Genomic DNA, 21,410 nt, shown 5'->3' with positions numbered 1-21,410 from the left:
AGAGGCTTATGGAGCCGCACGGTGTAGAAAAGAGGTTTATTGAACCACGCGGGGGAAGAGCGCAGGGTGGCGGTGCGGGGACAGGGGCGCGGGGCCGTTGAATATCAACAGTACGAAGGGGGCACGGGGCACGGGGCTAGGCGTAGAGGTCCTCGCGGTCGGCGGAGTAGACCTCGCCCTCCTGCAGTAGCGCGAAGTTGAGGAAGTGCGAGGGCCGGTGCACCTCGTGGTAGAACTCCTTGGGGTTGGCGAGCTGCAGCTCGTACTTCATGTTGGGGTCGTGGCGCACGCCTGGCACGGAGGGCAGAGCGGCCGTGAGAGCGGCACCGCCATGGGGACCCCACACATCATCCCCCCCCAGGGCTGTTTCCAGGCCACCTGTTCTTGCAATTCATCAAACTCATGTTGCTCCCTGGATCCTTATCCTTCCCTCCCCTTCTCCTCTCTGTCGCCTGACAAAAACGGGGACTTTGCAATCTAGAACCATCAGCGGGCTCTCATCTCTCTCTCTCCCCTCTAAGAGCTTGCTTTGTGATGCCTAAAATATTCAGAGGTGACAGCCCACTGCATTAACGAAGGGCCATGGTAAGCCCAGCTTGTCACTCAGAGGTAGGTCAAGCCTTAGAACCTGGTAACAAACCATCCTCAAGAGCTATTTCTTTCTCCCCACCAAGCAATACACAGAATGGGCCAGTTGCCTCCCTCCTTGTCCCTCGCCCCAGGCAGCCCAGCTCACCCATGAAGTTGTAGTTCCAGGACCCTTGCGCAGGAACCATGAAGAAGCCAAGGAAACGATCAGACAGCAGCATCTGCACCCTCTCGTAATGGGAGGGCAGGTAGCCCTTGGGGTTGTTGCCCTTGTCCGTATTCTGCCTGCCCCACTCGTAGCCGCTCGGGGTCAGTTTGTAGGCTGTCAGCGTGCAGGAGCCTGGGGTAAAACTGAACACAAGGAAAACAAAGACGGAGACTTGATGTTAATCCAGGAAAGAAGGGGAAGTCAGAAACGAGGAAATGCTCCTTTCCCCACAAATCTGCAGTTTGAGACTTCACTGTATTCTCCAGTGCAGCGGTCTCGACCTACACCTACCTTGAGAGGTTGTCTCAGCACTGTTAGAGGCCACACGACAGCCTTGCCACCTCTTACCTGCAGGTGATGATGATGGTCTTCTCCCCATCCCAGGACGGGTTGTCAGCCATGACTTTGGCGTGGGTGGTGACATCTTGTGGCGAGAGCTGTGGGGACTCATTTGGTTGGGTGTGAATCCAGCCCAGAGGCTCCATTTCCTGAAATTAAGAAGTGTTATTAGAGAAAAATAAAAGACATTTATTAAAAGATAGCTCCAAGTATGGCACAAAGCACACAGGGACTCGAGCTTCTTTTTCATCTGAGCTCAAATGAGGCAAAATTCAGGCCAAGCCCTTGAAGTCCAACATCTGCAACAAACAAGAGGAGGTCTAAAGACATGGGTTATCAAGGTGAGCTCGGTAGAGCTGCAAGTGTGGGGCCACGAGACCTTGCCATCTCTTACCCTGGAGCAGATAATCCAGAGCAGAAGCTGGACTCACCTTGAGATACTCATGCTGCGGCAGCTGTCCTGGGAGATGCACGGTCTGGTGTGTTCCCCACTGAGGTACCATCACAATGCACCGGATCTCCTTCACCTGGGGGTTATCTGGAGGGCTCACTCCATACAGGTAGCCTGCAATCTAGAAACACAAACTCACACTTTACAAGGCTGTAGGAGACCTTCCTCTAAGACCTCCTCACCTTCCATGCTGGTGAGGAGTGGGCACCACCACGCTTTTAGTTCCTGGGATAAGTTACCCACTAGCCAGCAAGAACTTTACTTAGAGGTAGGGAACCTCCTGGTCTTACTCGGTTCTAGTAGTTTCTACCCAAGCCAGGAGCCTTCGGGGCCTGGCTAGAATTTAAGTGTGCTCAGCCCTAACACAGGTGTCTACCTCCAGCACAAAGCTCTCCATAGACAGCAGCAAGCTCAGCCCTTAGAGAGCAGCGAGCTCCATAGGGGAGCCGACTGTCCAGGGCTGGAATGTGCCCAAGCAGTGTGGAGTACAACCGGAGCAGACTCATTGCACAGGTTCACCTGGGCCCGCAGATCTGAGATGCAGATAAATTTCTTCAAAACATTCTTTGGAAGAATGTAAGTATAACCTGTTTCCTTTATATCGTCTGATGAAACATAGATGTGGTTTGTTCTCAAGTGGAGGTTGGCAGCAGAAATTGCTCTGTGAAGAGAAGACAATTATGAGAGCGTCCTTCCTTCCTGGGCACTCTGATGTTTTCTACTGCACAACAGCCCTAAGCTGCCTTCCTACCTGACTCGCCACTCGGTCTTGGAGGAGAACGTTTGGGTTTCATAGTTGCTGGTTGTCGAGGTGATTATTTCATCCCCATGTTTGTTAACAGTACGGGTCTGTGTGGCTGTCAGCTGAGACTGCTCCTTGGTTTGCTTTTCAATCTCTGCAATCTGCTGCCTCTGCTGGGATGGGGCAGAGATCTCCATGCCCAGGATGATATCTCGGATCTCTGACTGCGTCAGGGATGCAACGTTCACACTGATAGAGAAAAAAATCACCTAAATCAGTAGTTTCCACGTAAATTCTGGACCCTTCTCACCAAGAAACAAGCTCAGAAATAAATGCAGGACAACAGGAGAAGCAAAACCACAGCATTTTTGGCAGAGGAAGGACCAAATCATATGATGTTCAGATTAGAAAAGATACAGTGCAGATATTTTTATCTGCCTTTCTAGTAAGTGGTTCACTTCATAAACAGTTTCCAGAAGCTGAAGGCCTCTGAAAACCTTCCATTTTCTCTGAGGAGCCCTCTCTGACCAGCCTCCCGAGCAGAAAGGAAAGGCTGGCAGGATTTTTGTAGCAGGTCACTGACTTACTTGTTCTTCTTGCCATAGTCAGCAAGGATCAGATCCTTCAGCTGCACTTCCACCTTGATCCACTCCTCATCCGTCAGGGTTGGCCAGATGTGGTGAGGCTCCGTTATGGTCGTTTTGTCCGGTTTCAAAATAACTTTGGCTCGATCGTTATTGACATGTAGCGCCCGGAGAATCAGAATCAGACGTGAGAATGCCTTGGAGAGGAATAAAGAGGCAGCTAGTCAGAAAAACGACAACTTGCATACCATGCCCTAGTACTCCTCTGTTTCAGCACAGCAACACTGTATGAGAAGTCCAAGAGGAATCAACCCAAAGGAAGGCCCAGGTAGATCCAGGTCAAGTGCTAGCAGCAGGACTTCCTGAGCAAAGACTGGGGAAGGATCTCTGAACCCTTGGCTTTTGTTTCATGCATCACTGGGAAAGTCAAATGCAGACCAGATAAGCTGCCCTCACCGTGTAGGAAGAGATGGTTTTGAGCCAGTCATCATAGAGGTTGAAGAGAACCATCTGTGGTTCAGTAGCCTTCAAGATGAGATCACCAAACTTCTCCACCTTCAGACAGGCCTGGAAAGGCAGCTGCAGCTCTGAGCCTTTGATCACAATATTGGGGAAATCCAGCAAGTGCACCTGGAGTTTGAGAAGAGGAATGAATGCATGCTTTTCTCAAAACACTGTTCCCTCACAGGAACACAGAACTGTTCTGCAATCTTCTGCAGATTTTATAGTGCCTGGCAATGGTATCTGCATGGCTACCTCAAGTGGGTCCAACATGCCCTTCCGAGTCACTATGATCTGTTTAGGCTGCTCCTCCACAGGAAGCGAACGGATCAAAGCAGCTACTTCTTCAGCTGTCTTCCACTTGGCCAGCTAAAAAGAAAGAGACAGCGACGTTGGAAGAATATCTCTACCTTGACAGCAGAGTGTCCATGCCTCTGCAACGAGAAAGTCTTAACACAGGTTCCATACAGGATACAGAATGCTTAAGGTTGGAAGGGACCTCAGAGGTCATCTAGTCCAACCCTCCCTGCTCATACAGGGTCACCTAGAGCACGTGGCACAGGGCTGCATCCAGGCGGGTTTTGAAGATCTCCAAAGAAGGAAACTCCACAACCTCTCTGGGCAGCCTGTTCCAGGGCTCTGTCACCCTCACTGTCAAGAAGTGTTTTCTTAAGTTCCTGTGGAAACATAAGTCCTGTGGAACTTTTGGTGCCTCAGTTTGTGGCCGTTTCCTCTAGTCCTAAAGACTGAGTTTCCAAATTTCTTGAGAGTGTTCAAGACCCTCACGATGCTTTCTGCTCTAGGAAGCATCCCAAGCAATCAGAGACCATTTCTAGTTCACATCTCAAGCAGAAAAAGCAGCCAAATTCTCACCTGCCCAAGACGCTTCTGTCCTGCCCACACAGATGTATGGATGATCTTCAGGAAGAGCTGTCCAGTCCTGGGATTGAAGATGAAAATGGCCCCGTTGATGGGTTTTGTGGTCAAATTCCCTTCAAAAGTCTGAGAAAATAAGCCAAAATGAAAATTACAATGAGATGGGATATATCCCATCCACGCACTTCACAACAGCAAACTCACTCTGCACTTTTAGCAGCAACTGTGCTAGAAATGAAAAGTTCTGTGTATACTGCACAACTTTTGGTCCACATTGAATCCCATTTTTCTATGACTCTCACCTACAAAAGCACCCTGGACACGGGGTATTTGTCCTTGTCCTTCCTCACAAAGACATGGCAGCACTCACCTTGTGAATGGTCACTCTGTACACGTTGGTGTCATCCACAAACCAGATGATCTGGTTGGAGAAGAGCTCCCCGTAGTTCTGGGAGGACAGGTAGGGTTCTGTGGGCTCTGACGAGTACAGCTGCAAGCCCTTGCGGATTCGTTCCCTCAACACATACAGCGCAGGGTTCGCTTTCATAATTTTGGCCATGGCTTGTTGGATCAGAGGTTTGCTCCCAGGGAACCAGTTCCCGTAAGCGCTGAGCAGAAAACAAGCAGAACGACCCAGTTGTTGCCATCAGCTTCAAGATGAAGAGACAACAGCTACACACAATCGTTTTCATGCAATAGCCAGCTATCTTTCTGCCTACTGAATATGCTACAACTATATGATTTCTCCTGTGGCTTCCTCATGAACTGTTCACCTACTGCTTTCCCCTGTGCTTCATTTCAGTGGGATGCCACAAACATATATATGCTACAGTCCCAGAAAAGCTGCATCTTCTCCAAGTAGTTTGGAGGAGACACCTGCTTTCTGGGACATCTCCCTCAATCTCCCCTAGTGAATGGCAGTTGTCCCTTAGTGCGGCAGGCCTTCAAACACGGCCAGTTCTTCAACCACAGGAACAGGCTGGCAGATGTCCTCAGAAAACAAATGATTAACGAGCTGGGAGGAATGAACCATTATTATTGAATGCAGGCACTGGGGAACCTGAGAGAGCTGCCCAGATGCTGTATCCCAGTCTAGCTTCTGCCATCTCACCCCATGCTGCTTCCTGGAACACGAGCCCTATCAGAAGCTGCTTGTTCAGATGGAAGCTCAAGACACAGTCCCAAGCTGCCATTTAGAGTTAAAATGCAAATGCTGCAGATCCCACCTGTGCAAGTTGTAGGCCAGATCGATGGCAATGAGCACACCCGTGGGAGACGGATAGATACTCATGTTGTCTGTGGTGTAGTCGAGGAACTTGGCTCTCGCGTAGCGCTCAATGTCGTGAGAATCATAATCTCCCCAGCGCAGCTGGATATCTATCCAGTACTTCTGAGTGGTGGTGCTGTCCATCACATCTCTAAGGAAAAAACAAGCCACAACAAATCCATTTTGCCTCAAACCACCCTACAGTTCCTGCACTTAACAGACAGTAACAAACCAGTGACAGAAGACCAAGCCTGAACACCAAAGCCAGCTGCCACCTGTGTGCCTTCCTAGGAGGAGGTTATACTGCCCTCTTCCTAGAGCAAATGAATGCAGAAGCTGTTGAAGAGAAACCCTCAGCCTGTGAGTTTCAATCGCAGGGCTAAAGAACAAAGCTAATGACTTCTCTCCTATGATGGTTGTGTCGCTTGGTGAATGTCTACTGATGATGCAGATGAACCACATATGGTATGGGTGCAAGCTGTGCCACTCCACAGTGGTTTCAGGACAGAAATACTCAGTAAGGCTTTCTAGAAGCATTTAGAGCTCCTGAGCTTGACTCAGGAGAAAGCACAACTGCAACAGCAGAAAATTCTTCCTATTTTGCAAAAGACAGTGCTAGGTCATGCTGCAACCATCTATACGAACTAGCTCTGCAGTCTATCAGGCATGACTCTGTCCTCTTGTGTCCTTAAATCCCACGCACTAAGAGACAAGGTCTCTGGCTCAGCATGACAGGCTCAGCAGCTTTGCAGCAGCAAGATCAACGACAGAGAAAAAAGAAACGCTCACTTGGAATCTGCCAGCAGTGATGGACGTGACACATTCCATTTGTAGGAAGCAAAGAGGAGGATATCTGCACAGGAGGAATTCATCTTGTATGATTTCCTAGGATGGATGGTCTCCTTCTGCACTGTCTCAATCTCCAGAGCATCCAGCTCTTGATCAAACACCTGGGGAGAAGGCAATAAGTTATGTTCAAGTAGGCAGCTGAAGAAATCTATCCTCAACAAAGAGCTAAAACAGGGACCCAGGAAAATCCAATTTCATCCCCTTCCCTAGCAAATCGCTGGAGAGGTTACTGTCTTGCTAAAATTTGAGACAATCTCTATGTCTAGCAGAAGGCTGTTGTTACACAAGGAGCGTGGCTCCATCCCCACAGAGGCAGACCTGGCCAACGTGCTGCTAACCTGACACAAGTCCATTACGATGCTCTCGTGGATCTTCTGCCACAAGTGAGCTCGGAAAATCTGAATGAGGGAAATCTTCAGCGTGGGGATCTTGCCATGCATGAAGATGCCTGTCAAATCCAGCTGCACCTGAAACCCAACGTACACCTGCAAAGGAAAAGCAGTGATGAGAAAATGCAAAAGCACACTTGGTGAAACTTAGAAACAGAACCCTCCCTGCTATGGAGGTTTAGAATTAATGGTTCAACTGTATGCAGAGTTCTGCTGCAGATCTGCATGATTCAGCAGAAGTTAATACAGGCACAAAATCCAGGTCCTTACGTTGGCTCTGTTAATGGTAGGAGACCACCACAGCGTGAATCTTCTGTTTGGAATTTGGTTCAAACCCGACCTCTGGGCATTCGTCAGCTTCTTCCACTTCATGGACTCCTCAAAACCACTGGCCTTTTCCCTGAAAAGGAGCAACACAATCACATGCACAACATGTCTCTTCTCACTGCCGAATGCCAAATGCTCCAAGAGGCAGGAAGCACACAAAGAAAAGAGTGGAAGAACAGGAAAGTGTTTAAGGCAAAGAAATCTCCAAGGATTTGGGCGGAGAAGTCCAATCCCACGTGTCCTTACAACTGATCAACAGAGAAAACAGACTGGCTCAAGTGAAGCAGCCAAGGACTCCTCCTGGGGCATCCCAAGCTCCAGTTCACACAACAAGACCAGACCAAGGTTTCCCTTACCAGAAGAGACCCTCCCATGTGGGGAAGTAAGTGCCCTTAAAGAGTGTGTGCTCCAGGATCCCCTCCACTCCACCAAGTGCCTGGATCATATCCGTACGGTAGTTGTTCAGGTTCCAGAGCTTCCCATCATGGCGCTGGTGTGTCCACCAGAATGGGTTCTGTTTGAGGACCTGCAGACAAGAGGCTACTAGTGACCAAACCAGCTTTGTATTTGTATCATTTAACCTGGCTGCACTGGCAAGAAAAATCACTAATTTTAGGAAACAAGATGATATCAGCTAGTAAGTAAAACGCCTTGTGCTCACGGCTGTAGAGGACACAGAACACAGCTTATCCACACGGTCAGTTTAATCACTCCTAGTAGACAATTTAGACCAGGTGAGCAGCTAGGATGAGGATTTCATCTTTCAGGCACTGGCCATCTGCAGAACCACCATTAAAGGCCTTAAGTAAAAGCTTCAAGACTTGGCAATACTTGTGCTAGGGTCTTTTTTTTTTTCCTCTCTGGAACTGATTTCTTAAGATGTAGCTGAGTTAAGAATAGCATTCCCTGAGACACTGCAATCTACATAGACACTTTTAAAAGGGACTAGCTAGATCCCAAAATATATGGTTCTCAGCAGCTTCTATTACTCCCAACACATAGCTCCAAGTTCTTCCTGCAGCACACGAGCAAGGACAGTGTACCTGCAATAACGCAAGGTGAAAGCGCACTGAAGGAAGAGCTGTTTGAACCTTGCACTCAGCTAGAGAAATTCCCAGTCAATACCTGATACTGTTTGAAGTCAGTCCTGACTCTCCATCCTTTATCGTAGGCTAGGGTGTGTCGGTCCTTCTGGAAAAGGGTGTTAATACGAGGAATGCCCCTGTCCCAGGAGTCCTCCAGGTCCTCCAGTGTCAAACGTCTGAAAAAAGATAGTAATAAAATCCCCATGTGCACTTTGTTACCTTGCAATTTCCCAAGAGGGAATCATGAGTGAGTAGTGAGATGAGGCCATGGAAATAATATGGCTTTGGGGCTCTAGCAAGAGAGGCTTTAAAATGCCAAGCACCCAGAGGTGACAGAAAATGCTTGGCCTTACAAGCCTACAGAACTAACTGCAAATGGGTTTGATGCTACTTCTTTTTGGCACCCCTGGCACATCATTTCCTCTTCAGATTTTGTGGTTTGATGCTATCTCCTTCTGGCACATTGTTTTCCCCTCACACTTGTGGTTTGATACTACTTCTTTCTGGCACCCCGGCATATCATTTCCCCCTCAGACTTTGTACTGAGTCAGGTATCTGCTTGCAGTGCCCACACCTCGTCCCCGAAGTTGAGAGCAGCAGCTCCTGCCATGGATCCAACTGGGTCTCCAGAACCTGGACACAGTGCAAGTCTTCTCACCCCTGGCTGTGTGCCAGACCACTCCACAGATCTGCTTGCACATGGAAATGTACCTGTTCTGGGCGATAGCCTCTTGTCGTTTGAGGGCATATTCTGCCCAAACTCTCTGGGAGTCAATGAATTCACTCTCCCATGGCTGAATGTAACGATACAAGTTTGGGATCAGCTGGTCCTCCTCATGACTCATTCCGGAGCGGAAGTGAGTGATGCCAACATCTGTCTGCTTGGACCACCTGGAGCAAAGAGATACCAAAATGAGTAGGAGTGATGGGGCTTTACAGTAGTTCATGCCTGTGTGACTTGTGAAGGCAACACAAGACAGTGACAACATCCTGTCTCTAGGACAAGGCATGAGATTTAGCATTCTCAGGTATTTTTATGGGGAAGAACATAGAACACCCAACAAAACTCACCTCAGGTCAGACTGTGGAATGAGAACATGACCCATGGACAGCATGCCCAGCCCGCCTAGTTCTTTAGGGGTGTAAAACACCACAGGTGGGAAACGGCTGGGCATCTTGGAATTCAGACCAATTTTAATACGAGTCTGGATTTTATTCTCACACTTCACCAGTAAATCAAGCAACTCCTGAGTATTTACAACAGCTTCCCGGAAATATGTCATCAAACCAATCAGGGCTGTATTCCATTTATTGACAATCTAGAAAGGAAAAGAAATGATCAATCCCTGTCCTCGCAGTGCCTGGGGAGAAAGCTCTGAAACACATCTTCCTCCCACCTTACCTTAGTGAAGGTTGTGGAGCCAGACGCCATGAGGATCTGCCTCACTCTGTTGTGAAACCTCTGCATAGACTCGTCATCCACACGCAGGAAGCACTGAGCTGTGCGCTCCTTGGTCACCTACGAGAGCACGGGGCAATTTGTTCTCTCTGTGGAGCTTTCTCTCCAGCAGAGGCAGGAAGCTGAGCTCCCACAGTCACACGTTTAGAAAATGTGATCACTTCTAACCTGACTAGACTTTCAGGTTAGCCTTCAACCCTAGCCATGCAGTTCCCACTCATTCCAATAAGTAAAAAAATAACTTAGTTAACATCCACTCTTCCTGCCAATGGTTCAAGTCACACAGATGGCCAATATGTAATGCTGCACCCTTCACAGAATCACAGAGTGGCTGAGTTTGGAAGGGACCTCTAGAGATCATCTACTCCAACCTCTCTGCTCAAACAGGGACACCCAGAGCATCATGTGGCACAGGGTGGCATCCAGGCGGGTTTTGAAGATCTCCAGAGAAGGAGACTCCAGAACCTCTCTGGGCAGCCTGTTCCAGGTCTCTGGCACCCTCACAGGAAAGAAGTTCTTCCTCATATGGAGATGAAACTTCCTCGCCCTACTCTTGGAAGCAGCAATAAGCTCTGCTCGAAAGGCAGGTATGGGTACAGCAGGGCTATCCTCCCACCCTACCAACTTCACATTACCTCATTCTGCAGGTTCCAGACCCCATCCTTGTGAGTGAACTCCTCATAGCTGGTGCGGCACTTGGGCAAGATGCGGCATTCAAACCCACACATGTTGAACAGCAAGTTGGGGTTATCTTTGCTGTAAACAGATACGAAGCTGTTCTCCCACTGCACTGTGGTGACTGAGCGAGGCAAGCGGTTCTTGATATCCCAGAACACAGCACGACCACTGAAAAGACAGACATATACACACAGTGAGGCAAGGCAGTCTCTTAAAGAAGTGACACACAAACTGTACGGGCTTTTCAATGCTTTCCTAGCAATATACAGTCTCCCATCATCATGTACAACCATCATCCCGTATCAGAACTACAGCGGAGACCCCTTAGCTCATCTCATCATTGTTCCCTGAGCACTTGCCTATCACAGTCTCTAGTACTTATTTATCATAACTGATCTTATTCCACCATTTGTTTCTCGGTGTAGCACTTACAGGTTGACATCGTGCTTCATGAGGCGCATCCGAGCATCCCGGGGCCAACATTTCTTGTTATTGTAGCCTACAATGTTCTCATTGTTGGGATCTGGGTGCTCTGTCAGGTAGCGCTGGATCAAATCTCTTGCCTCATCTGCTGTAAACCTGGAAATTCATAGAAAAGGATCTGGAGTTACGTGACAAATTCCCCAGAACATCAGCCAGCCTAGACACCCTGTTTATGGACAGCTATTGGCCACAGACATCTGTGGGGAACTGTCCAATCCCTGAATCTTCCCAAAAAGAAGAGACTTCAATTTCATGAGCACAAACTACACCATGACTGTGGTATCTTGGCATGAACAACCACAGAATTCTATATCTGCTTGCTAAGAAGCAAGAAAAGGCTTATTTGTCTGTAGAAAAATCTGTAACAATCTGAATGTTGATGCTTCTGCTTTTCTACTGCTCCAGTGTGTGGAAAAAGAAAAAAAATCCTCTCTTAATACAATGAATTAGGAAAGCGAAAGGCAGCATCTGGACATCCAGTTGCTCTCAAAAGTCGGTCACTTCAGATAGTCCCGATCTTTCTTAGAAGATGGGGAAAAACGTATGGCAGAGAAGCACATTCATGTTCCTGAAACAGAGAGCCTTTTCAGAGCATTTGCTGTAAAACAGAGCAAAAAGTTCAGCAGAGGATGTCAGAGAGCTCTCACCTGAAGAAGATGTGAATACGGTCAATGTATCTGCAGAAGAGGCGAATGGGATGGGCCACCTCAGTAGCAATGTCTTGGAAACTCAGGAAGTCATTTGGCATCTGGGGAGGCCCTGCCATTTCACTGGCACGGTGCAGACCCAGCACCAGCAGGTCCATCACCAGCCCATAATACTGGACGATGAAAGAAGCAAACTGCAGCCCACGAATAATCCCATAGGAGTTGGTGTGATTCATGTCCTGAAGAAGCAAAGGGGAAATATAAGAACCTGACTGTAAAAGTCCCACCAGACACCTTTTACTTCAACTCTTCAGCACCCAAAGGTTTTTATTATTCCCTAATCACTTCTTTCTCTGACAAGTCTTAAGTGCCCTCCTATCGCATGGATCCCAGATCTCTCCATTTTACAATTCAGCACGTCCCCTTTCCAGACAAGAAACATCACCTTATAGTTGATGACCACGTTGTTCTTGGCTGTCATGTAGTCAGCAATGTTGTGATCAACAATGAGACGCAAGAGCCTGTTGAGCAGCGTCAGATCGATCTTCTCATACATCTTCTCAAATCGAGATTCCAGCATCACGTTGCATTCACCTTCACTCGTTTCCCAAACGTCTTGCAGATTATTAATCCCTGAAGAGACAAACAAGTCTGTTATCTGAAACGATACCATTCTCAGAGTATAGCAGTACCTTTCTGTGCACAAAAAGTCAACAGATTTACTTCAGATTTCTGCTTTTTTTGGCCTCTGGTCCTTCCTCGCTCATCCAGAGATGGGAAGAAACCTATGTTATCAATTGCAAATGCTATGCGAGATATCTCCAGTATGTACATATTACATATGCTAATCTACCAAGGTAAAACCTTTAGGCATAATGGTCATGTAACCGATTGCAAGCTGCAAATGTGAAAACTCAAGTCCCAAGAAGCACTCCAAAAGAAAGTTCCCACTTTAAAACAAAGAGATATCCCTCCCCATTTCAGTATGGAAAACAAAACTCCCGCTAACCTTGGCACCACTTGTACACTAACAGTGGAGGAGGCTCAGTGTCAGCAGGCTTGATCCAAGGAGGGAAGAGTCGTCGCTTATCAGCCTCATACCACAGGTACTGATCCAGATAGGCATCCGTGATTTTCTCCAGGGGCTCAACATCATACACAGGAACTAAGTGGCTGTAGAGATCCATGAACTCAATACCCACCTAGTGAAGAGGAGGCATAGCTGAGGCTTCTACTTGACAGAGAAGGCAAGGTCCCCTCGACAGCCTTAGTGTCGTTTAGCTCCTGAATGCAGAGCAAGTTTCAGTATTCCCTGGCAGGACACTTACCTCCTTGAAGGCTCTCTGAGTTAAAAGGTGTCGTTTGATCCTAGACAGAGCCTCGTGGGGATTATCGTAGGCTTGTTCAATTAAGCCCAGCTCTTCTCTCTGTGACTGATTCAGGCGAGATTTGACACTGAAAAACAAGAAGAACAGCTCATACACCCAAGTATGACCAAGTGAACAGCCACTGCATTAAATGATGCTCTCCGAGTAAGCAGGTCAAGACAAGATCTTTAATTCTTTAAAAGTCATAATGTTTGTTACGACTACCTAAAACAATTTAAACATAATTAAAACAAGAAAAATCAAACAGCAGCACTTTGGAGTGGGCCTACACACTTTGTTTCCTTTCTGAGATAAACTGACAGAATTCCATAAACTGATGGAACAAGAGAGTTGAATCGAGAAAAAAAAAAAAAACACTTAATAGCAGTGGGAGAAGAACAAAAGGAACAGCTGCTTCCAGGAAGAGCTGCTAACATAACAGCTGCAGAAGCCTTTTTGCCCTGTCTCCAGAAGAACACATTTTTTTTCCACTTCTTACCTGTAGGCTTCCTTCAGCCTTTCCAGGGCCAATATGAGCAATTTTGTGTCGTGCTTGTAGGAAAGCGGAGGAAACGGAATGGGTGAGAATCTCCTGCTTTCCAGCCAGTGCACGGTCGTTGTGTACACAGCAACAGCCTCTTCTGCAGTGATGTAAGGCCCGTCCTGCACAAGCACAACAGCACTGTTAGCACGTGAAAATCTCCCTAGGAAAAGAGCACCAATTTGGGCAGCTTCAACAGGACCTAAGTACCTTCAAGTAATTATGTTGCCGTTCCTGCTCAGCTTTCAGGTAGAGTCTGGTCAGCCGGCCCAGATTCTTCTTGCAGACAGTCTTGTCCACTGTGGCACCGCGACGGATCCGCTCCCTGTTGTAGTGAGCTGTATTTGTCCACCAGTCAGCCTTTGCCTTCACGTACCTCAAGATCATGTTCTCAATAGGAGTGGGCAGCCCAGGCACCTGGGGAGCGACAGTAACATTAGGAAAGCAAGAGCCTTTATGAGAGCAGTTCTTCCCGGGAGATGTTAAAATTGAACAGAATGGAAAGGCCAAGCAAAGGACTTACTTTCCAAGGAATGTTGGCCTTCCAGCACCGCCAAGCCTCACTTAAATGCTGCAGAATGGTTCTGGCTTTGTTCTGTTTGATCCCTTCTGGCATCATATCCAGGATGTCGTGCATAACAGCTGCTCTCAGTTCCAGGTCAAAGTGGGACTCCACACGCTGCTTCGTAACAGTTTTTGCTACACCCTTTGAGTGACGGCCTGGGAAAAAAACAAGTACTTCAAGAATCCACACAGCCCTGCACCAGCGCTCCTCTTCTTCCCAACGGAGGAGTCTCCTGCAGGAGTGCAGCACGTCTGAAAAAAGTAAACTGTCACTAGGGAACTGCTGAGTTTGGAAAAGATGTCGAGGAAGATGTGGAACAGGGATCTGCACTTCCATTTGGAATCTCTTCTGTAGGTGCCAGCCTTAAGAGGTGTAAACCTGTCATTATCTCTTAGGGTTGACATGGAGTGTGGGCCCAACCCACCACTTGGAAAAGAGAACTGGAGTTCAAGTTGAGCAGTAAACAGCAATAATCTTCACCACACACTCCTCCCGCATCCAAGATTTACAGAGTGCACTGACCTTCAAACTGCCTAGCCAGCAGATTCCCCAGCCAGCGTTCCAGAAGTGGCGTGATGCCCCTCATGAAGAACAGCCACACTCTCCAGCCTGGAGCCCAGAAGCCACAGCCAGGACCTTTGCCCACGGGGCCCTTAAAGAAAAAGGGCGTGGTAACAGCAGGACACTCCAGAATCCCTCCCCTGATGCTCATTTTACCAGGAAAAGTGAACCTTACCGTGTTAAATCTGTAATAGATGAGATGTTTCAGGTCCTTGCACATGCGAATCTGCCTCATCAATTTGTACTTGTATCTGTACATTCCTGTCAGCTGACCCACATGGGCGAAGATGTACTGCAAGCCATCTGCCAACTGAAACACAGGCAGCACTATCAGAGATCACGGAATCACAGGATGGTTGAGGTTGGTAGGGACCTCTAGAGATCATCTAGTCCTACACCCCCCTGCTCCAGCAGGGACACCTACAGCACACAGCCCAGGGTGGCATCCAGGTGGGTCTGGAAGATCTCCAGAGAAGGAGACTCCACAACCTCCCTGGGCAGCCTGTGCCAGGGCTCTGTCACCCTCACAGTCAAGAAGTTCTTCCTCATATGGAGATCGAACTGCCTGGTTTTCAACTAACACCCATTGCCCCTTGTCCCATCACTGGCGACCACTGAGAAGAGCTTGGCTCCCCCCCCCACTACATTCACCCTTCAGGTATTATACGTATTGATCACTAAACGCTGCACATGTTGCCTCAAGAATGCAGGTTTATTCTACGGCCAGAAGCAGAGTACGTTATGCCATGCTCCTGTTTCTTTTTCATATAAATGCTGAAGCTTATAAACTAGTATAAACAGCAAAATTTCCCAAAACGTTGTACGCTTTCATCGTTGTCCTTGTTCTTCAGGATAAGAGCCTACCTGAAAGGCATCCACATTTCCAAGCCTGTATTGGACATGGCTGTCCACCACCAACTTCGTTAGCCGCAGAACTTCTCGGCACAGATGGAAAGCATTACCAAATCGGGACTTTTTTCTTTCCTGGAAAAATAGAAACAAAGATCCAGGATTTATATAACTATGTTACATAAGAACCAAAACAACCCCCAGTTAGTCAGCGTGTAAAACAGACATCTGGCAGTCTTCTATAAGAATAGTTCTTATAAATTGCTAAAATGGTATTAAAAGAATTCTGAGAAGCCATACACATGGTACAGAACTCGGTTTCAGGAATTCTCAAGCCAAAAACCTTGCCTAAAGGTGAACTGAAAAGCGAGGCAGCAGGGCCAGTATTACTGTGAATATTTGGATCTTCAGGTAAATTTTACTTGAGTGTAAAGTCATGTGGACTGATACCTTTGTGGTGAGAGTCTTCACTGGCTTCAGGTTGAAGTTGTAATCCAGGTGAAGGTAGTTCAGGTTCTTTCTGTGGATCAGCAGGTTCAGCATATTGTAGCCCTGGCGACACACTTGCAGGCCAACTTCCACCCAGTCTAACTTGGTGGACTGGAAAAATTTCGTGGCCTTGAAAGAGCGGAACAGGTACCTGAAGAGAGTAGGGAATGTGATCAGCTTTGTCCCCTACACAGACCCGAAGCTCACCACCAAGCAGGTTCTCACTTACCTCTTCTTCTGGGCCTTGGGGGGTCTGTGCTTGAGTGCATTCAGAACATAGTATTTCAGTAACTTCTGATAGGAGACTCGCACTTTCACTGGTTGGCCTGCTGGGCAGTGCTCACGATACCTGGGAATAAGCCATAGTTCACATTTTCAGGTAACTTACGATCCTCAAAAAGGACAAGACTCCCTTGTCCAAGTCCAGAAAACATTCCTAAAGTCTGTACAAACCAGTCACCCATCCACCACAGGTTCTCTATTTTCATTTTTAACAACACTATAACATTACAATCAGGAGATGACCTCCACCCTCCAGAGGAGAACGCACCAGTTCTTGACGAGTGGAATGTCCAGAGCTCTCCGAGTCCTGCCAGACCTCAAGTTGAAGGGCCGTGGGGCCCACAGCAGGGCAATGCCATTGGCTGTATTGTCTGTGTAGAGCGGAGTATCCTTCAGGAAAGGCTCCACAAACTCCGGCAACTCAAACTCTTCATCATCATCAGGCAATGGTTCCTGACTCTAAAAAGCAGACGCGCCAAGTTGTCAGTTCAGTTGAGTTGGATAAGGAGCCTGACCTCTCTGTGCTGATATGGGAAAACACTGACTGTCCTGATTAGTGGAGAGGGCAATAAAAGAGTCTGCAAGGCAGCAACAGGCCCCAAGAACTGTGTCTGGCTACTGCACCCCTGTTATGGGGAAAGTCAGGGGAGATGGCAGCTCCATGAATGCCCTGAGAGCACTCAAAAACAAATAACCTCACTGAAAAGATCTAAAATAATACTGATAATTACGCAGATAATTGGACTGACCGTGCAAAGACCAAAGCACATAACTTTATGCAACTCCAGAAGACAAGAAGGAATGCAAGGGTGGATGACACGGGCTTTCTGTGAAAGGGCTTATGCCTTCTCCTGAAATACCCACACATCTGCATCACTGCCAAAGCAGTGTTACCACAAGCTGCGAAAGGCCCTATGCCCTCAACATGCAGAGTTTATCATGGCCAAAAGGAGCTCTCCTATGGGTACTCTTTCTATCTACACTGTCTCTCTTGGATGGTACTCACCTTGACAGAATGTCTGTGTGAAATGGGATTGATCAGCGGATCAAAGTAAAAAGCTGGGAGATCGGGATCTTCTGTCTTGATGAAAACGACATTTGGAGTATGGTACCTACAACACACAACAAGTGTCAGAGCATCCTCACAGCTCTGCCCTTCTCTCCCTGCTCCTGAAGCTGCTGCACTTACCAGGTCAGGTGGACGTGGTGTGGCAGGTTATTGTACAGGTATGGGAAAGCAATTTTGTACTCTGTCCTGATCGGCTGCCTGATGATAATTTTGTTGATGTCGTTAAATTCATTCCAGTCTTCATCCCTCGAATGAGACAAAAGGAAGTTGTCATACAAATGTTCAGGCAGAACAGAAAGGCAAACATCTTTGAATAGAGGTGTGATACCAGCCCTCTTCCCTGAGCCTCCTCTTGACACTAACAATCACTCAACTTTTTTAACGAGTGCATCACAGACAGAACAGCCAGTGCAAGTTGCAAGGACCTCCCAACACCCAGACAGGTACCTATTTTTCCTCCTAAACTCAACACTTACTGAAGATTGATATCTCTAACGAGAGGTTCAAACTTGGGACCTCCAGGAATAGCCATGTTCAGGGCCTTGGAGGTGAAGAACGCTTTCAGGTCAAACAGGTAGAAGTAGTTGTCATCCACAAGGTCAGTGAGCAGTTGGTTGGCCAACCGGTACAACGTGGACATCATTGGCAGCGTAAACTGCCAACGCTGGTATGTGGAACCGTTCACGTACCTGTGAAGGAACAAAGCACAGGGCACTCACTTCAGAGGCGGAACACAACAAGGCCTTTACCAAAGAACCAAAACCATAAACACACTTTCACTGTCTGACATTTATAGGAAAAAAAAGAAAAAAAGGTAAAGAGAGTCAATGCCTGGGCCCCACTAGACAAAAGAGGGGGTGGAAGGATTGCTTGAGGCCTTCGTGGACCACAGCCACCCAGCAGTTACTGACTGCTCCAGTTTCTCCAAATCCAGACTGACACACCAACCCCTGAAGTCACACTCAAAAAACTTTGGCGTGTAAGGGCACTCCTAACAAACGCCTATTAAAATTCCTATTTAAAAATAGGGATTTTCATATTCACGTCCATGTACATACTTCCTGTTGTCCTTCAGCGGCTGGTGGTCATAGAACCAGTCCAACACAGGAGCATCTTCCTCTGGGTCCAGCTCAAGCTGGATTGCTTCCAGGGGCTCTACATCCAGGATGTTATCGGCATAATCCAGAGGCGGCTCCTCATCGTCGAACGGAGGGAATCTCATCCTCTTGAAGTGACGCCTATCCCTCTTCTCTCGCCTCATCATAATCCACATGGACCTGACAGAAACCAAGACGGTTAAGCGCAGTGCCGCATCAGTGCGGATCCAAGAGGTGTTACTCAGGAGTTCTCCCCTCAGGGAGTAAGGAAGTGGGTGCTCACCCCCACTGCGCGATGTACACCGGCTCTATGACCCAGGGGATCTCGTTCACGAAGGAGATGGCGCCCGTGATGTGGTACAAGACCGGGACATCTCTGATTTGTTCCCAAGGCATGGGCATGTTCTCCAAGAGCTTCAGAACTGCGTGAGGCATGTACTTCAGAGCCCTGCGAGCAGAAGGAAAAGGAAAACCAAAGAAGCATAAATAACATATATTAGCCACCCAAAAAAACATGTGCTGGCCACCTCACACATTTCCTCAAATTGCATTTAAGACATATCTGCTAAACGGCGTAATGTTTCTCCTAAAAATTCAAAGCAAACGCATCCTTTGCTCATATTCTTCCCTACCGCACAAGTGAAAAATCACATCTCTCCCAAGCTGCTACACCGCTCCCTGTGAGCGAGCGACACCCAAAGCGCTTCCAAGAGGCCTCTCCTTGCAGGAAGCAGCGAGGGGACACCAGAGAGGAGCCCGCGGGGCAGCGCGGGGGCCGGCGTTACCCCAGGTAGACGCGCTTGTCGTGGCGGAACTTCCTGTTGGTCATGTCGCCGTGGTCGCGGATGATCTTGCGGACGTGCTCGGGGGGCATGTCCTCCTTCTGCGCGTCCACGAAGCCGAATTTCCTCTTCTCCGCGTAGCGCTTGGCCTGCAGCTGCTGCCACTTGCGGGCTGCGGGGGCAGAGGGGCCGCGCGTGAGGCGGGCGCGGAGCGGGGGGGACCGGGGCCGGGGGCGCGGGGCCCTACGCACCCTTCTCCTGCAGCTTCTCCTCGGACATGTAGTCGGGCAGCGGCGCCAGCGGGGTGGGCACCGGGGCGCAGCCGCCGCGGAACGGGAACACGGCGGCCATGGCGACGCTCCTGCGGGCGCAGAGCGGGGAGGCGCTGCCGTTACGTTACGCTACGCAACCGCTACGTTACCGTTACGTTTCCGTTACCGTTACCGTTACGTTTCCGTTACCGTTACGTTACGTTTCCGTTATCGCCCCGCGTCTCTCCCCACCACAATGGCGGCCCAGGCCCGTCGCCCCCGCGCCTCGGAGACCCGGATGTGGGCGGGGCGCCGTGGAGAGGCGCGCCCAATCAGCTTCCGAGCTGTCTCACTGGCAGCTGCCGCAGCCCGTCAGAGCGCGCAGGAGCGCTGGGGAAGGCGGGGCAAGAGGAAGTGGAAAGGAAGCCGCGCGCGCAATGCACTTCCGATAGGGAGAGCGTCCCGCTCCGGTCCCGCCCTCCAGGCGTTTCCATTGGTGGACGGGTGAAGAGCGACGATGGCAGTGATTGGACAAGGCCCAGTCCATCCAAATACGTCACTGGCCGTGGCTGTCGGGGGGGGCGTGGGCTGCTCCGTGGGGCTCCGCGGTCGGGGGGTCCCCGTGGGGGGCTCGGGGACCCCCCGTGTCGTCCTGTGGGGCGGGGGGACCCTCCGTGCGGTCCGGGGAGGCACGGGGGGGGGTCTCCCAGGAGGACAGGGCGTCAAGACGGGTTGGAGTCAATGACCCTGGGCGTCTTTTCCAGCCCTAACGATTCTGGTGCCCGTGGGCTCCTTTCCCCCCGAGAGACCCTCGAGACGTTTCGTTTCCAACCGTTTATCAAAGGCTGGTGTCAGTGCGAGTGCTGCCCCGCCAGCGTGCAGGGCTCTTCATTCCCATAAATGCCCCCCAGTTCCGCCCCATTCCCCCCAAACCCGGCCCATCTGCCACCCCCGCGTCGCCCCGTCCTGCGTCCCCCCTTTTCCCTAGGGAAGCGGCGACGCTGGAAAGGCGCGCAGGTGCGAGCAGGAGCCGGCGGCTGCTCCCCGAGCCCGGGCACGCTCCGTCCAACCGGCCTCTCCCTCCATCACCGGTACCGGTACCGCCCCGGGCATCGTCCCGGCCACCGGTACCGCCCCGGACAGCGCCCTCAACCACCAGTATCGCCCGGAGCACTGTCCTGGGCACCCGCACCGCCCCGAGGATCGTCCCAAGGCATCTCTACCACCCCGGCCACCAGTACCGCCCCGGGCAGCGGTACCGCCCCCAGCCTCCTCCCTGCACCGGTTCTGCCTCACGCACTGGTACCGCTCCGAGCACTATCCCGGGCAGCGGCACCGCCCCAAATGTCAACCTGAGCACTGGTACTGCCCCAGGCAGTGGTACCACCCCGAGCATCATCCCAGGACAGCCATACAGCCCCAGGCACGGGTACCGCCTTGAGCATCGTTCCCAGCAGCAGTACCACCCTGGCGCTGGGACTGCCACCAGTGTCACCTCAGCCACAGGTACCATCCCAAACAGTCGCTCCAGGCATGGGAAGAGCCCCGGGCAGCGGCTCCAGCACTGCCCCAGGCGTCACTGGTACCAGGCAGCGACACCGGGCAGCAACATCACCCCAAACGCTGCCGGTTCCCCCGGGAGCAGAAGCTGGGGAGGCTCCAGGGAGGCCACCCATGCTGGGGACACTTGGTCCTGCTTCGTGAGTCACTTAAACCTGCCCACGGTGCTGCCCACGCTCCCTCAGCCCATCCCTCGGCCCTGGCAACTGCTCCTTTCCCTTCCCTCCATCTTAATCAAGGGAGCTAATTACAAGGTGAGAGTGTTTTGCTGTTAATTACCCCATTAAGTGCTTTGGTTTCAGCAAAGCTCAGTCCCATAAACACGAGAGCCCGCGTAGGTGCGGGGCCAGGCGGCATCCTGGGGGTTGCTTCCCTCCTGGCACAGCAGCGCTGTGAAAACCGCGGTGCCAGAAAGAGCCGAGCGGGCTGCGGGACACAGGGACAGGACACAGAGAGGGAGAAATGTGGAGCAGAGGGGTTGGCATCATCCTGCCCTTGCCCTCTGCACAGCAGGCACGAGCACA

General features: G+C 49.9%; 1 protein-coding gene across 1 annotated transcript; it reads right to left on the bottom strand.

The window, feature by feature from the left end:
• Positions 1-47: 47 nt before the first annotated feature.
• On the bottom strand, positions 48-19,426 carry PRPF8 (pre-mRNA processing factor 8). The gene is made up of 42 exons (XM_026047996.1): positions 19,327-19,426; positions 19,079-19,247; positions 18,577-18,741; positions 18,255-18,473; positions 17,673-17,885; positions 17,317-17,442; positions 17,134-17,239; positions 16,396-16,586; positions 16,075-16,194; positions 15,807-15,996; positions 15,372-15,491; positions 14,683-14,817; positions 14,469-14,598; positions 13,905-14,101; positions 13,592-13,798; positions 13,340-13,503; positions 12,802-12,928; positions 12,483-12,675; positions 11,919-12,106; positions 11,474-11,712; positions 10,776-10,922; positions 10,301-10,511; positions 9,609-9,725; positions 9,278-9,525; positions 8,918-9,097; positions 8,247-8,382; positions 7,478-7,647; positions 7,065-7,194; positions 6,744-6,890; positions 6,346-6,506; positions 5,516-5,707; positions 4,660-4,897; positions 4,287-4,415; positions 3,669-3,782; positions 3,369-3,542; positions 2,916-3,109; positions 2,338-2,577; positions 2,106-2,247; positions 1,567-1,707; positions 1,145-1,284; positions 737-939; positions 48-291 (listed from the first exon to the last, which is right to left on the bottom strand). Exons 1-42 carry the CDS (start codon positions 19,424-19,426, stop codon positions 137-139), a joined length of 7,008 nt encoding a protein of 2,335 aa, XP_025903781.1. The 3' UTR covers positions 48-136.
• Positions 19,427-21,410: the final 1,984 nt, after the last annotated feature.

The sequence above is a fragment of the Nothoprocta perdicaria genome, unplaced genomic scaffold (genome assembly GCF_003342845.1).
Source record: "Nothoprocta perdicaria isolate Ctin4 unplaced genomic scaffold, notPer1 scaffold_50, whole genome shotgun sequence".
Lineage (NCBI taxonomy): Eukaryota > Metazoa > Chordata > Aves > Tinamiformes > Tinamidae > Nothoprocta > Nothoprocta perdicaria.
Note: the sequence above shows the minus strand (reverse complement) of the source record. Positions and strands in the feature narration are given on the sequence as shown.